The following is a 13,368-nucleotide window of genomic DNA, read 5'->3' as shown; positions in this document are numbered from 1 at the left end:
TGGGTGGGGTTTTTTGTTTGTTTTTCATTTTAAATGAGAGATAAAGAGAAATTTGCATCTTTTAGTGCTATGCCTTACTTGTCTTTGCTTTGTTTCCTAGCACGGTGAAGCAACGCAAAAGTATGACTAAACAATCCAGCAGTGTAAGACACACGCCAAGGAAAAATCTATACAGCTCTTCCATCTTCAGCCAAAGCAGTTTCAATAGCCGTGCCAGTGATGCATCAATGGTATCCACTGTATTGGACGAATCTTTGATTCGAGAGCAGACAGAAGTAGATCACTTCTGGGGTAGGCAATGATTGCTATTGCTTGTATCAAGCTGTGAAAACTGTTTATGGTTTGGTGCGTATAAATGTATGTTCACATCTTCCCTCTTTTCCCTATCCATTTTCCCATCCTGCCCCCAAATGTGTGCATGTACTTACTTTCACTGTAGATGTCTGCTTGCTAAGATGCCTACTGGAAATTCACAGTCCAGTATGTAAACTTGATTTACTGGCATAGTCAACACTGGGACATGTGGCATAGTCAAGTTAATGTGCCAGGCAAACATACAATTTTGTGTTGCAACACCATAGATTATATAGACTTAATTATCTCTTGTTATTACTTTCTTCAAAATGTGCATGCAGTACCATATTTAAAGGATGGTAAACATGTAACTTGTGTTTTGGAATGCCAAAGGAAGAGCACTTTTTGTTTGTTTATAGGCAGAGGTATGTTTCAACTTAACATACCTGAATCTGAAAGTTTCAAATCAGTGGTGCTTGAGGATTTCCTGAGAGGGTTTTTGTGTGTGGCTGGTTTAGTTTTGCTAGTATATACAAGTGTACTTTTCTGGAACTTACTCTCCTCATTGAAGAGGAAAATATGGGAGTTGTCTACATAAAGTATTGTCCACATAAAGTGTTGTGTAGAGGATGATCAACAACTTACTGTATCTCCCAATTCAGACTATTTGTTTGTAGTCAGTATGCTTGTGACCTTCCCAGAGTCCTAGTGTAAAGAATTGTTTCAATCTTAGTAAAACACATTCTAAACTTTAGATTACCTGGCTCTTAAAGCAGGATCTTAAAATACAGTAGTATCACAGTAGTTACCAAGCAACAGAAACAGCGTAAGCTTGTAATTAGCTGCTTTAAAGTCACATGGGAGCTAAGAAAAGGTGTAGTTGTCATTCATATTATTTTGTCTGCTGCTTCTGTGGTAGAATGCTTTTCACTAACTGTTACCCTACTACGTTAATCTCGGTGTATATGGATCTAGTCACATGGTAGACTGCAAAATATGATTAGTATTTAACATAAAGTGGCTTTTCTTTGCAGTCTTAAAATTAGTGGGACTTTTAATTTGAGTTCATGTTGGATATCGTAGTTGATTACAGGACTTCCTTATATTTGGGACCAAATTTTTTCTTTTTCCTTTTGAAGGTCTTGATGATGAAGGTGACCCTAAAGGTAACTACACTTTCCTTTTCCTTCCACATGCATTCTATTTAATGTAACTAGTGATGGCAATACTGATGTCAGTGCACTGAATGTTTTACTCTTGGTTTGGTAGGTAGCGATACTACATTGATGCAGGGAAATGGTGATATAGCATCAGCAGAAACACAGACCACAGTGATCAATGGCTACACTTGCAGTGACTGCAGCATGCTTTCAGAACGGAAGGAGGTTCTTACAGCATACTCACCTTCTCCTGTGCCATCTTCCAGAATTTACTCTAGGGATAGGAGCCAGAAACAGAGTAAGTTACTTTCTCTTGTGCTTTATCTGGAGAGCAGAATGGTATATGCTTTAGTTGATATATTTTCCATATAGTGTGATTTTTAGGACTTTACCTACCCTGCTAAATCTACCAATAACTAAGTTCTAGAGATCTGCTTATAGGAAATACCTTTTTCTATATCAATTGAAACTTTATGTACTTAGCTTCTGATATGTAATTACCAACTCTTTGCAATGCTGCTGCTGTAGGAATTAGACAACTTCAAAATGAAAATGCCATGGTATCTTAATGAGTTTTATTTCCAAACAGATTTGGAACACGATGGGCTGTTCCAACCAGCAATGATCATGAGAGTCTCCTAATCCAGTATCAGATCTATACATGTCTGTTTACAAGGTTTTTGGTCAGGGTTTTCAGATAGAAACTCTTCCTACATGGTCCATTTATTTATTTATCTTTTATTACAGGAACTGTCAAGATTGAGCAGAACTGTTACTTTGCAGTGCTTCTATTATCCAAGACATCTCTGAGATACCTTCCTACTTTCTGCTTTGGTTTTTTCCTACTCATTTAATCTTGCAGCTTATTAGTGTTTTTAGAAGCTAAACCTCAACTACTTTGAAAAATTGAACTCCAAAGGGAAAAAACTGATTCAAACAGACTTCCTAGTAACTATATTCCTAAAGCTCAAAAACCAAATGAATTTGCTGTAAACAAGGCTCTGCTTTTCCAAGGCAGTCCCCATTCTATGGGTGGTTGTCCTCAGTTCTTGACTCTGCCTGCCTGCCTCTTGCATAGCATCTTGAATTCCTTGATTGTTGTTAGTCGACAATTATCGTGGAGAAGTTGTTTCTCAAGTGGCCTTGAATTAGAAAGAAACCAATTTGGGGATTCTCTAGATGTGTTATTCTTGAATGAAGTGGGTTTTCAGTAGCAAGAAAGGAGTTTGTTTGAACTGTAAGGTGTGACTTTAAATGCTTTGAGGCAAGTATTTATTTTTGGTAAATGTGTAGCACAGGTAGGAATTCTGCTGGCTTAGCATAATGAACAAAAAGTGACAACTGTGTGAAAACTGTTTTCTGTGCTCCTGAGTTTGTGTTCACACAGGAAAATTTTACAAGGAACTCATCCTTGTACATTCCTTTGAACTTTAATCCAGTAGTTTGGGTTAAACTTGGGGAGGGTGGGGGAAGGGGCACACAATCATGGCAGGTTTTTGGGATGTGGCTGATTCTAGGGACTGCAGCTTTGTTCTCGTGGCTCTGAAGAAGTGTGTGTCTCTAGCACTTGAGGCAAACCACTGCAGTAACTTCCTCCAATGTAAAGGTGGAGGAGAAGGTGAAATAGTCCTCACCCTTCCAAATCCAGAATGAGAATGTAGTTTGTCTCTTTGGAGCTGTGACTTGCAAAATCAGTATCAACAGCTCACACCATTGAGAAATCCTGAGTTCTGTGAACAAGGGGTTCTTTGCTATTTAGAGTTCTGAATTCTCACAAAGAAAAGGTATTCTTGCTGAAGTCATACATTCTGTCCTGAAGGCATTTTCCCTAGGATGTGTAGTTCTTACAAAAGCTTTGCTGTATTATGCAGTGCATCCAGACTTTTCAAACCACACCTGCTTAAGTTTCATACTCCTGGCTAAACAAAGGCTTACCATGCTTCGTCCTCACTCTTCCACAAGCTAATGGTCACCAGAGAATAGAAGTACATCTTCATGTAGGTGAATAATTTGTGTTCACACTGTTTTTTTCAATAGGAGGAACCTATTTCTACATGAGTAAGATCCTGCGATTGATCAAAAATGCTGCAGCATCTTTTGCATCACTGTTAGTGCAACTATTTCAAATGGTTTTGCTGAAGCTGGGTTATGAATTTAAAGGTACCTTTTCAGTTGTCTGCCTTGGTCTCCACACAAAGCCAGTGTGTGTGTGTTGGGTGTGTTTGTGGGGTTTTTTTTCCCTCTCTTACGGACTTCATCTTTGGCACCACAGTGATCTTTTTCTACAGTCTTTGCACTGACTCCTGTCTTTCTCCCTCTTATTATTATTTAATGATCTCAGTTTTACTACCCTTTTCATACTTTCCTTCTGTTTTGGAAGTATCAGGATTCACATATGTGAGATCTGTGTTACAGTTAAGAGCCACCTGTTGATTTTTACTAGGAAGTGGTAGAAGGCAGTATTTAAATTGAGAAACTTAAGTTGACTTTTAAAAACATGTGTGATAGTCCAAACTTAGACATTTAGAAGTTTGAATTTGACACTATCTTGTTACTCTTAACCCCACTGTGCGCTTAAAGCTTGATCAGATCTGTCTTGCAAAACTAAAACTGCCATCATCACTCTGCACTACTACTCTAAAGCATATCTTGTTTTCATTGAAAATGTTCAATTCTTCTTTGGTGTTTTCTCTTCTATAACACATGCTCTATGAGTGAATAAAACTTTGTTCTCTCCCGTTCTCTCTGCCTTAGTGCCTTATAACTTGCTAATGCTCTTTTCTCAGTCTTTTAAGATCTCTGATAAAATCAACACAAAGATGTAACTGTTGGCCTGTTTGACAGAATAATGGGAATAGAGACTCAAGATTTGATGAGTTCTTACTTAGGGGTTTTTTTTTACTAACTTTGCTAGCTGAAAAGAAGCAGAAAGATTTTTGAACCTCTTGAAGAAGAAAAAATAAGATTGCACAGAGTAGGCTTCTTCCTTGATCGTTCTTTGGGTTTCCTGTGGGTAACCTGGCTTTAATAGTGAACCAAGCCAGTTTAGGTAAAATCTGCGTATAATATAGCTAAAATATGCATATATGAAAGGCTTTGAACTTGAGTTACATTCCATGTATGCTTTCTGAATGTGTTGCAGCTCACTCAGACTACTGTGGAAGCATGAATGTAAAGGAATTTTACAGAGGAGATAGCCATCTTGGTGTAAATGAGGAATCACTATGTAAGTATAATGATTGATGTTGTCTTTTAGCCTTGGGCTGTACACCAAGTTGTTGCTATAATAGTAGTATCAGATGCCCCATGACTCTATGGAAGCTACAAAGTAAACGTTTGGTTTGCAACTTAGATGTAGAGGGGAGAACAGTGACTGACTGGTGTACTGTAATGTTTCCCCAAGCAAGTATCATTCCACTGAAGTTTGATTAGTGGTTTTTGTTTTAATAACTGATATTATGAAGTAGAGTTGTTCAAGTTATCTTGTAACAATCTTGATTTGATCCTGGCTTTGTCCTATTAATCCACTGTTACCACAACCAACAGGTGATGACTGTAAGGGGAAGAAACATCTTGAAATATACACCACAGACCACATGCAATCCTCATGGGCTAAAAGGGTAGCAAGAACCATTTGGCACACCTTTTCTTATGCAGGTTGACTTGGACCTTTTTTATTTTGCTTTTATTTTGCACCGCAGTCTCACAATATTAATCATACATGTCGGTTTGTGTTTGGGTTTTTTAACCTTTATCTATCGAAGTAGAATAAAAGTGTAAATGTCTAGAAAATTAACTTGCTTAACACCTTTCCTGTTTGACTGCTTGTTCTGATACTGGCTTTTGTACAAGCTTGGCAGACTGCTTACCTATTAGTAGAAACAAGGTGTAGGGACAGCATACACCTTATATGTTAGAAAGAACAAGTCAGATTGTTAATTTATTGCACTTTGGGGAAGTCTGTATACTCAATAGGTTGAAAAGCTGCCTTTAAATGAAAGTAGGGTATGAGGTATTGGTATGCAGATTATTTGAATAAAGGGTTTTTAACATTTTATTTTTGTTCTAGTGATAGTCAATTTTTACAGGAATCTTATATAGTGATAGAATCTTCCCTGAGAGATGAGCGTTCCCTAGCTTGAATGACAGAGGCATCAAGAATCTGTTGAGCGCTCTTTATTCAGCAAAGGAAAATGATTTGAGACACTTCAATCACCTAAATGCTTTGCAAAATATTGGGTTGGTATGTCTATAATCCGTCAGATTACCCCAGGCATATCTGCTAATCTAAAAATGTAGGATTACTTCCTAAATGTGTGCTACATAGTTTGTTCTGTAGAACCAACAGTCCTAGTCTTGGATATAGTAAGTGTTGGCTTCAGTGGGTTTTAAGTTACAGCATCTTGTTACATTGGGCTTTTGTTGTTGTTGGTTTTGCTCTTTTTAAGAGACTCAAAACTAACATACTGAAGATGCTTGGAAACAGTTTAATAAAAATTTACTGCTTGTAATTTTTAGTAGAGAATATTTTCTATTACTTATCAGTATTTCTTAGACATCATTATTTAATTCTTTCACTGGGATTTAAAATCTTTAATTGTTTCCTTTTCTACACGTGAACCTAGATAAGGAACTTCATGTATAATTTGGAACAAATAAGATGCCTTTAAAGTAATGATGTGCTTAAAACTTGTTTTTATGGTAGTACTTTTTTTGCTATTCTCTGTTATACTTAACATGGCATTGTTAAACATGCTACAAAATGTAAACTTTTGTTGATTTTTGGAGAAGTGATATTCTAACTGCACAGATGATCATTCTGTTTATATGTGAGGATTCTGTTTCTAAATTGCCTTGGTTTTACTTGGCTTCATGTTTATTAGTGGCTTGCTTTGCTTTCAAATAGTGAAGAACTGAGCTTGTACATTATTGAAAGGTATGGCTTAAAACTGTGCAGAACATGTAACCAGCAGGGACATGTACTGCAAAAGAACCTTCAACTCATTTATTTATGTTACCACATAGAGTTAATTTGTTATGATCTAGGTTACTTTATGCTTCACATGTTGCAAACAGTGGGAGCAACGGGATGGCTTGTGTCTCAGAAGGTGGTGTCTCTACTTTGGCTGGCCGTTCTTTCTCCAGGTTACTATCCTAATCCGTGTGTGTGTGTGTTGCCTGTGCCTTTTGACAAACTAGGAATTTGCAGCATGTGGCTTACACTAATTTTAACTGTGCTTACGCTGTAGCTTTTGTATCTTGAAATGCATGTGCTACTGTACTTTCTTTATTGACCAAAATATGCTTAATGAGAGGATATCTCGCTGTTCACAGGCATAATGGGAGACTAACCAGACTGTTTCATGAGGGAATGAGTGTGTGAATAGCACAGAATGTGGGGTGTCGAGAACAATGGGATGTGCTTGGTTTGGTAGTTGCTTCCTATCGTGGCATTCCTCTTAGCAAAAACTGATGCTGCTAATCTGTGCATTTCTTGAAACATATTGAGGACTTCAGTGCCTGGTAACTTGGATTCAAGCATTAATACTGAATTTCCAGCAAGATAGTGCTGTTGTAACAAATAAGCATTTCATCTTTTTGCATGACTGTTGGTTTTGTTGAGTAGCTGACATTCTAATGCTGTCGTACTTGTGATATCTCTACGTTAATAAGCTGCACGCGTTGCCTGTACTCATGCATTTCTCTGCTGTGCAAAGTACTCTTGGCCACAGTTGCATTTCCCTCTGTTTTGGTTTCTTTGAACATGTGCTGCAGTAACTACGTTTCACACTACCACTTTTTGTCTTCTAGGGAGGGCAGCTTCTGGCATGTTCAGGCTGCTTAGAACTGGGTGGTATCAACTTGTTACTCTGATGTCTTTGCTTAAGGTGTTTCTTCTTAGAAGGTGTGTATCCTTTGAAAAAACTGTTCTGTGAGCAAATTATTTACTCAGTTATAATGTAAAACAATAAAATACAATAAATGTATTGTTTCTTGCAACCTTTCTTCTCTCTTTAGATGCCTTCCAAAGATCTACAAGCTATTACTGCTGCTTATCCCTCTCCTGTTTCTCCTAGGTATGTGAATTGTTTAGTTATAATACAAATTGATATATACTTACTACTGCTGTTCAAAAATAGCATTTTTAGTTGAACTTTTGGTTTATGAAGAAGATGCAGAAGCAAAAGAAGAGCAAGTTTGTGAACAGGGCAGTAATTCAAGCTGTCAAAGTTCTGACAGGTCGATGAGCTTTCCCCTTGCCATGAAAGCAGTACCCTTGATTTAATTTCATAGAGCTCTTTAGACAGAGAGAGGGTGAGTAAGTAAATGCACTGAAGTCCTCTTTTTTTTTTCTTAACATCCCTTCATAGGAATAGCAATGAATTCGTAAAGAGTAGGCTGCATCATGATGGCTTTGATTGTTGCCAGTCTCCATGAAACTGCTTAAATTCTTTTACCAATTCATCCTAAATCTTTCCTTTGCTCTAGGCCATGCTTTAGTTGCTTAAAATACTGCTATTTAGACTGGTTAGTTGACAATATTCTAGGCCAGCTGTCTAATTGGAAATAAACAAAGTCAGTTTAAAATACTTACTGAAAGTGCTGGGCCATTTCCGAAAAGCAGTTTCATGTCTTTGCATGTCCTAAAAAACCTTGTAGCTACTTTGGGGAGGAGATGAAGCTTATCAGAAACTTACTTATCAGGGATTCAAAATCCTCTGTACTAGGGAGAATAAGAAAGGAAAAAGTTACTCTGTGTAGAAAATGCTGCTACTTCTCACTAAGACACTACAAAAATAAGTGTAATTTTTGTGAAATGCTAGATTGTTTCCATGGAAGTCTATTTCCTCCAACTTCTGTTAGATATTGTACAATGGGGTATATAGTAAGTAGGGTATAAGGCAAGATGTTTTCTATTGAGATAACAAGCAGTATTTACATCTGCCTTCAATGAGCATGGCCTGTCTTAATCAGTAAATGAGATCTAGGTCTCGGGGAAGCAATAGTGTGAGATTAAGCATATATCATGATATAGAAGCACAAGTAGCCTCCCATACAACCGTACGAGTTATACTGATGAGTGTTCTCTAATATTCTTGAGTGCTTGACTTAAAAATCAGCATGAGCCAGCTTTAAAATTGTTATTTAGACTGGAATAATGTCCACTGTGTGACGTGTTCCTTGTAAACTTAAGGTAGCTTGTGTCCTTAAGAAAGAAGACAATTTGTAGATAGAAGCAGTCTTGAGGGAGAATTCTTTTGGACAGCCTTTTTGCTTTTTGTTTCTGATCTAGGTATATGGTTCTGGGGGTTTGATGGCTTCATTTCATTATTACCTTTGTCAAATTGGACAAGACTTGATAGAATACAGAGAATAGATGACTCCATTCATGTTCCTGAACCACAGGCTGATTCTTTTCACTCTGTGCAACCTCCAAAGGTAAGGGGAAACAGTCTATAGGGAAAAATTTTCATCTTTTAAGACTTCTTAACTCCCATGTCTTCAATATTTTGCAGTAACTACTTGACACATAAGAGTAATGTAAATAAATGTCTTTTTTATATATAAAAAAATATCTTTATACCGTAGGATACCATAAATATCTTTGATTCTGGTCGTGTAAGTGAGCTGGAAAAGCAAATAGCCTTCGTGTCTGACGGATGCCATCACCATGATGAAAAATATAACAAAGTGATGCTTCTACTCCATAATCTTCAAGATCAGGTTGCCCAGATGAGTGACAAAAGTGAAACATTGAAGCTAATAAAAAATGTGATGGATCAACATCTTAAAGAGATGAAAATGGAGGAAAAGGTAAGATAGTTATTGATGCTTTCTGATACTGATCAAAATATTCTGTTTTAATAATGCAGATTATTAGCAATTTGACTTCAGGATTCTTTTTCTGCTACAGACTTAACTGATAGGTAGTAAATGCCAGGGAGTAGTCATTGGCATTTATTCCTCCTTTGTTATTGCTGACAAAGAATTAATTCCAGGTAGGTGGTCTGAAGTAGAATCTCCATAGCTGAAAAGCAGCTGGATTTATCCTGTTTTTATACAGAGACAGACGACTATAGGAAGGGCTAGTGACAAAGAAGGGGGTTTGTGGTACACTTCCCTGTGTATAACCCCTACTACTGCTGAATTGGGCCTGTTTATTACAGGGTTCTGTAATTTCTCACACTTGCAGGATAAATCACTTAAGCACTCGAAATAAAAGTTATGCTTTGTAGAAAATATCAATTATGCTATTTGTACTCCAAAAGAAAATAAACCACCTCTTTCTTCCCTGGTTTTTAAGACTGACTTCCTGGCTTTACATCGAGAACATGAGTTGCGCATCCTGACACTGGAAGACCTTCTTGGAAAACTCTCTGCTGAATCCAAGGTATTGAAAGTTAACTTAATCAGAGCTAAACTTGCTCTGATTGTAATCTTTTGATGAAACAGACCAAGTGTTTTGTTGGCTATCCCAAACCCCAGTCTGCTTTACTCTAGCTGTTAGAGTTCATTAAATCTCAAAACTTGTTTGTGCTCTTGCTCCCTCTTCTTGGAGGGAGTTTCATTCCAAAGACTAAAAATTATTCACTTGACCGGTGAGGCAGGTTCTATTTGGAATGAAATCAGATTATACAGAGACACAAACATAAGTGTGGGGGACAGTCCTGTATAGACGATGCTAAAATCTGTCATTTTCATTTAATGTTCTTTATCCTCTTTATAACTTGTTTTTCTTTCTATATGTTAGAACTAACTTCTGTATTTTTTAGGACATCCAGAAGGAGCTTGACATAGCCAAAGCAAAAACAGTGAGGTAAAAGAACTTTCAAACATATTTTGCTTTTTCAATCCTGATGCTAACTGTTCTTCTCTGAAACACAACAGTACCTTTCTTTGTGTCAGTTAACTGACCTGAAGAGTTTGTATTGCCAGCAGGAGTACTTCTGTCTTAGAGTAGCTGAACATCAGCATAAGGCCCACTTTCAGTGTGTGAGCAATCCTACAGCTACATTTTTTACTAGAGAAAGCTGTTTATGTACTGGAGGGAGAATGAGTGACTTCTCATCCTCTTCTAAAAGCATTAGAATTTTTCTTCAAATTGCTTAGTGAAGTATACAGTAACTGCTTTTGATAGGCTTTATATTTAAATTCTTTAATTGTATCAATTCTAACAGTCATCTCTGGTTTTGGTTTGTCAGCTATACTACTTTCCACTCATGTATTGTGTAATACCAGGATAAAAACTGCAGCACTTCATTAAGTGGCTTCCCCATTGGGAAGAGGAAAAGAAACCCATATTTGTTGAATTGCCATTTAAATTGGATCTAAACGTAAAATGGCTTTAGAATGTTGGCTGATATTTTTTCCATAGCATGCACTGAACACTGATCTATATTGGTCATATGTGACCTGCTACTTAGGCTTAACTCAACACCTGCCTCTAAAGTTATTTTGGTTTAAGTAAGGTAACCTGAAACTTGCTCTAACCAGTGGCAAACTCATGCAAATAAAGTTTGACTGGTTTGCCAGAAACATTGAAGTCCCCCAAATCTATGTGTGTTTGAGTTATTAACTTGTCAGCCTGGTGATGTTCATCACTGCTGGATTTGTTCACAACTTCAAAATACTTTGCTTTGAATATATTAATCCTATATATGCCTTAAATAACATCTTCAAGGAACTGCAAGCTCACAATGTCTATCATAGTGAATAACTGAACATGAAAAGCACTTTAAATCACTCCATCAAATTCCAAAGATGAGAGAACGTACTTGTCTAATACAAACTACCTTTTCCTAATTATTGACTCCTTGTTTTTGTCAGAGATGACGATGAACATAGTCAACTTCTCTCCAAAGTTAAAAAGCTAGAACTAGAGTTGTCTCAGATGAAATCGGAGCTGTTAACTGGGGAAAGTGCGAAGACGGCTTGCGAGAAAATAGATGTCATTCATGAAAAAGTAGGTTCTGTAACTGTCCCAGTAAAACTTGGTGCTACTTGATTTTGTTCACTGACTTTTTTGAAACATACTGCAATAAGTAATGTGGGGGTAGTATTCATCTTAAAGAATGGCAGTGTTTTTGTAGTGGTACTGTAAACTTTTTCCATTAGTGTGTAACACTTTACTAGACAAGAGTTTATGGCTTGTTTTCTACAACGCCAGGGTCTTTTGTGTTTAAGATATGACACAATAGCAGTTCAGTATGCAGTACTTTACTGTCCTTACTGATGTATTTTGCTAACCCATGGAAACGTGGAAAAAAAACCAACTTATGTAAAATCAAGTTAGGCTTGTTATCTGAGAGTTGTTTTAAAAAATCATGCTTAAATTCTCTTGAAGTCTTTTATAAGGTCCGACCAGAACAAAATACATCAGTAAGTATTGATACAGTACAGCTTTGACTAAAATACCATCTTGTGATAATGCTCAAATAGGATCTAGCTATTGTATGGAATCAAAGCACGCTGTGAGTGATTAACCAACGTGCTTAACTAACAAGTACACCACTCCTCTTAGCACTGCCACAGTGCTGTAGTAGACCACTAATGTAAACTGCAGTTTGCTGGGGCCTTGTTAGATGTGTCGTCTTCACCAAACCGACGAAGCATTCAGGTTTCCCATACGTTCTTCTGCACACCTGGCTGGTCTGTTATTCCAGTGTAAGTAAATGTGGTTAAAACACATGTGAAAGCTAGGCATCTATCTGGTATTGAATGTATTTTTGATTTCACATGTGCCTGTTTATATAAAGAAATATATATATATATAAAATTAATGGTTATAAAGACTAATTTATATTATAATTGTTAATGGTTTCTACTAGGTAGATGCCCAGGTCAAAGAATCTCTCAAGCTAATGCTTTTTGGTGATCAACAAGAAGACTTTCCCGAATCACTTCTCCAATGGCTTGCATCCAATTTTGTGAGCAAAAGTGATCTGCAGACCTTGCTGCGGGATCTAGAGTTGCAAATCCTCAAGAATGTTACTCTCCATATGTCTGCTACAAACCAAAAACTAACATCTGAAGTAGTAACAAATGCTGTGACTAATGCAGGGATTTCTGGAATCACAGAAGCGGTGAGTGAGTTTAAGTTCTCAAAAGTTCAACTAAAACAGTAAAGAGCCCTTTTATAGGCATTTTGTGGACCCTGACTGACAATATAAATGTTAATTTAAGGGATGTCAGGAACATTAATTGAAATGGGAAGAACCACAGAAAATGCTTTACCAAGTGTATTCTTATGGCATTACTTGTTGCCAGTTGTGAACATTTATTTTTTTCAAAGTACGCTAGGGTCTTGGGAAGGTGAGGGAAAGGATGCAACTTTTGAAGAAAACACCAGTCAAGATGCACTGTGAATTTGCATTTTAAGACAGACAACCATGCGTTAAAAATAGCCTCTGTCAAGACAGATGCTTTCAAAGACTTGTGATTGGTGCAGCATCTCAAAAAGATGCTTGCAACTTCAGATGTGTATGTGTATCAATTATTTTATCACTTGATATCATTAAAATCTTTCCATTCTCCTCTTCTATGTGTACACCTGTAGCAAGCACAAATTATTGTAAACAATGCATTGAAACTCTACTCTCAAGACAAGACTGGTATGGTGGATTTCGCCTTGGAATCTGGAGGTAAATAGAGGAAACACCATTTTTACTATTCATGTTATTTGTAGTATTTACTAAAAATCTTAAAATGAAGACTAAAAGTTAGTAGAGCATCTTTGTGTGTTGCCTGATCATGAGACTACCACAGTCTGTGTGGTGTTTACAGGGTTATGTATCAGCCTAGGTACGGACAGATGGGGGTAGAACAGTTCTTTTGAAGCACACGTACAACTGGATAATAGAGAACCATGGATCTGTTTGTGTGAGGTGTGCACACCACTGAACTCACCAGGGAA

The 13,368-nt window shown here is 37.1% G+C and overlaps 1 protein-coding gene across 20 annotated transcripts in view; it reads left to right on the top strand.

Moving 5' to 3' along the window:
- SUN1 (Sad1 and UNC84 domain containing 1) overlaps positions 1–13,368 on the top strand; it is a 35,565-nt gene that overhangs the window by 18,100 nt on the left and 4,097 nt on the right. For 8 of the 20 annotated variants that reach the window (XM_075767981.1, XM_075767998.1, XM_075767984.1 and 5 more), the window contains 16 exons: positions 101–291; positions 1,434–1,460; positions 1,564–1,752; positions 3,492–3,614; positions 4,597–4,680; positions 5,001–5,111; positions 6,501–6,599; positions 7,266–7,359; positions 7,473–7,531; positions 8,749–8,894; positions 9,045–9,269; positions 9,760–9,846; positions 10,229–10,272; positions 11,283–11,422; positions 12,288–12,538; positions 13,012–13,096. In XM_075767981.1, coding sequence (XP_075624096.1) covers positions 101–291; positions 1,434–1,460; positions 1,564–1,752; positions 3,492–3,614; positions 4,597–4,680; positions 5,001–5,111; positions 6,501–6,599; positions 7,266–7,359; positions 7,473–7,531; positions 8,749–8,894; positions 9,045–9,269; positions 9,760–9,846; positions 10,229–10,272; positions 11,283–11,422; positions 12,288–12,538; positions 13,012–13,096 — 1,955 coding nt within the window. Of the gene's footprint in view, positions 1–100; positions 292–1,433; positions 1,461–1,563; positions 1,753–3,491; positions 3,615–4,596; positions 4,681–5,000; positions 5,112–6,500; positions 6,600–7,265; positions 7,360–7,472; positions 7,532–8,748; positions 8,895–9,044; positions 9,270–9,759; positions 9,847–10,228; positions 10,273–11,282; positions 11,423–12,283; positions 12,539–13,011; positions 13,097–13,368 lie in introns of all 20 variants that reach the window. The other 12 variants (XM_075767988.1, XM_075767986.1, XM_075767987.1 and 9 more) reach the window with 5 other exon arrangements.

This window comes from Balearica regulorum, chromosome 15, assembly GCF_011004875.1.
Source record: "Balearica regulorum gibbericeps isolate bBalReg1 chromosome 15, bBalReg1.pri, whole genome shotgun sequence".
NCBI lineage: Eukaryota > Metazoa > Chordata > Aves > Gruiformes > Gruidae > Balearica > Balearica regulorum.
The sequence above is the reverse complement of the archived record's forward strand: the minus strand, read 5'-3'. Positions and strand labels throughout refer to the sequence as shown.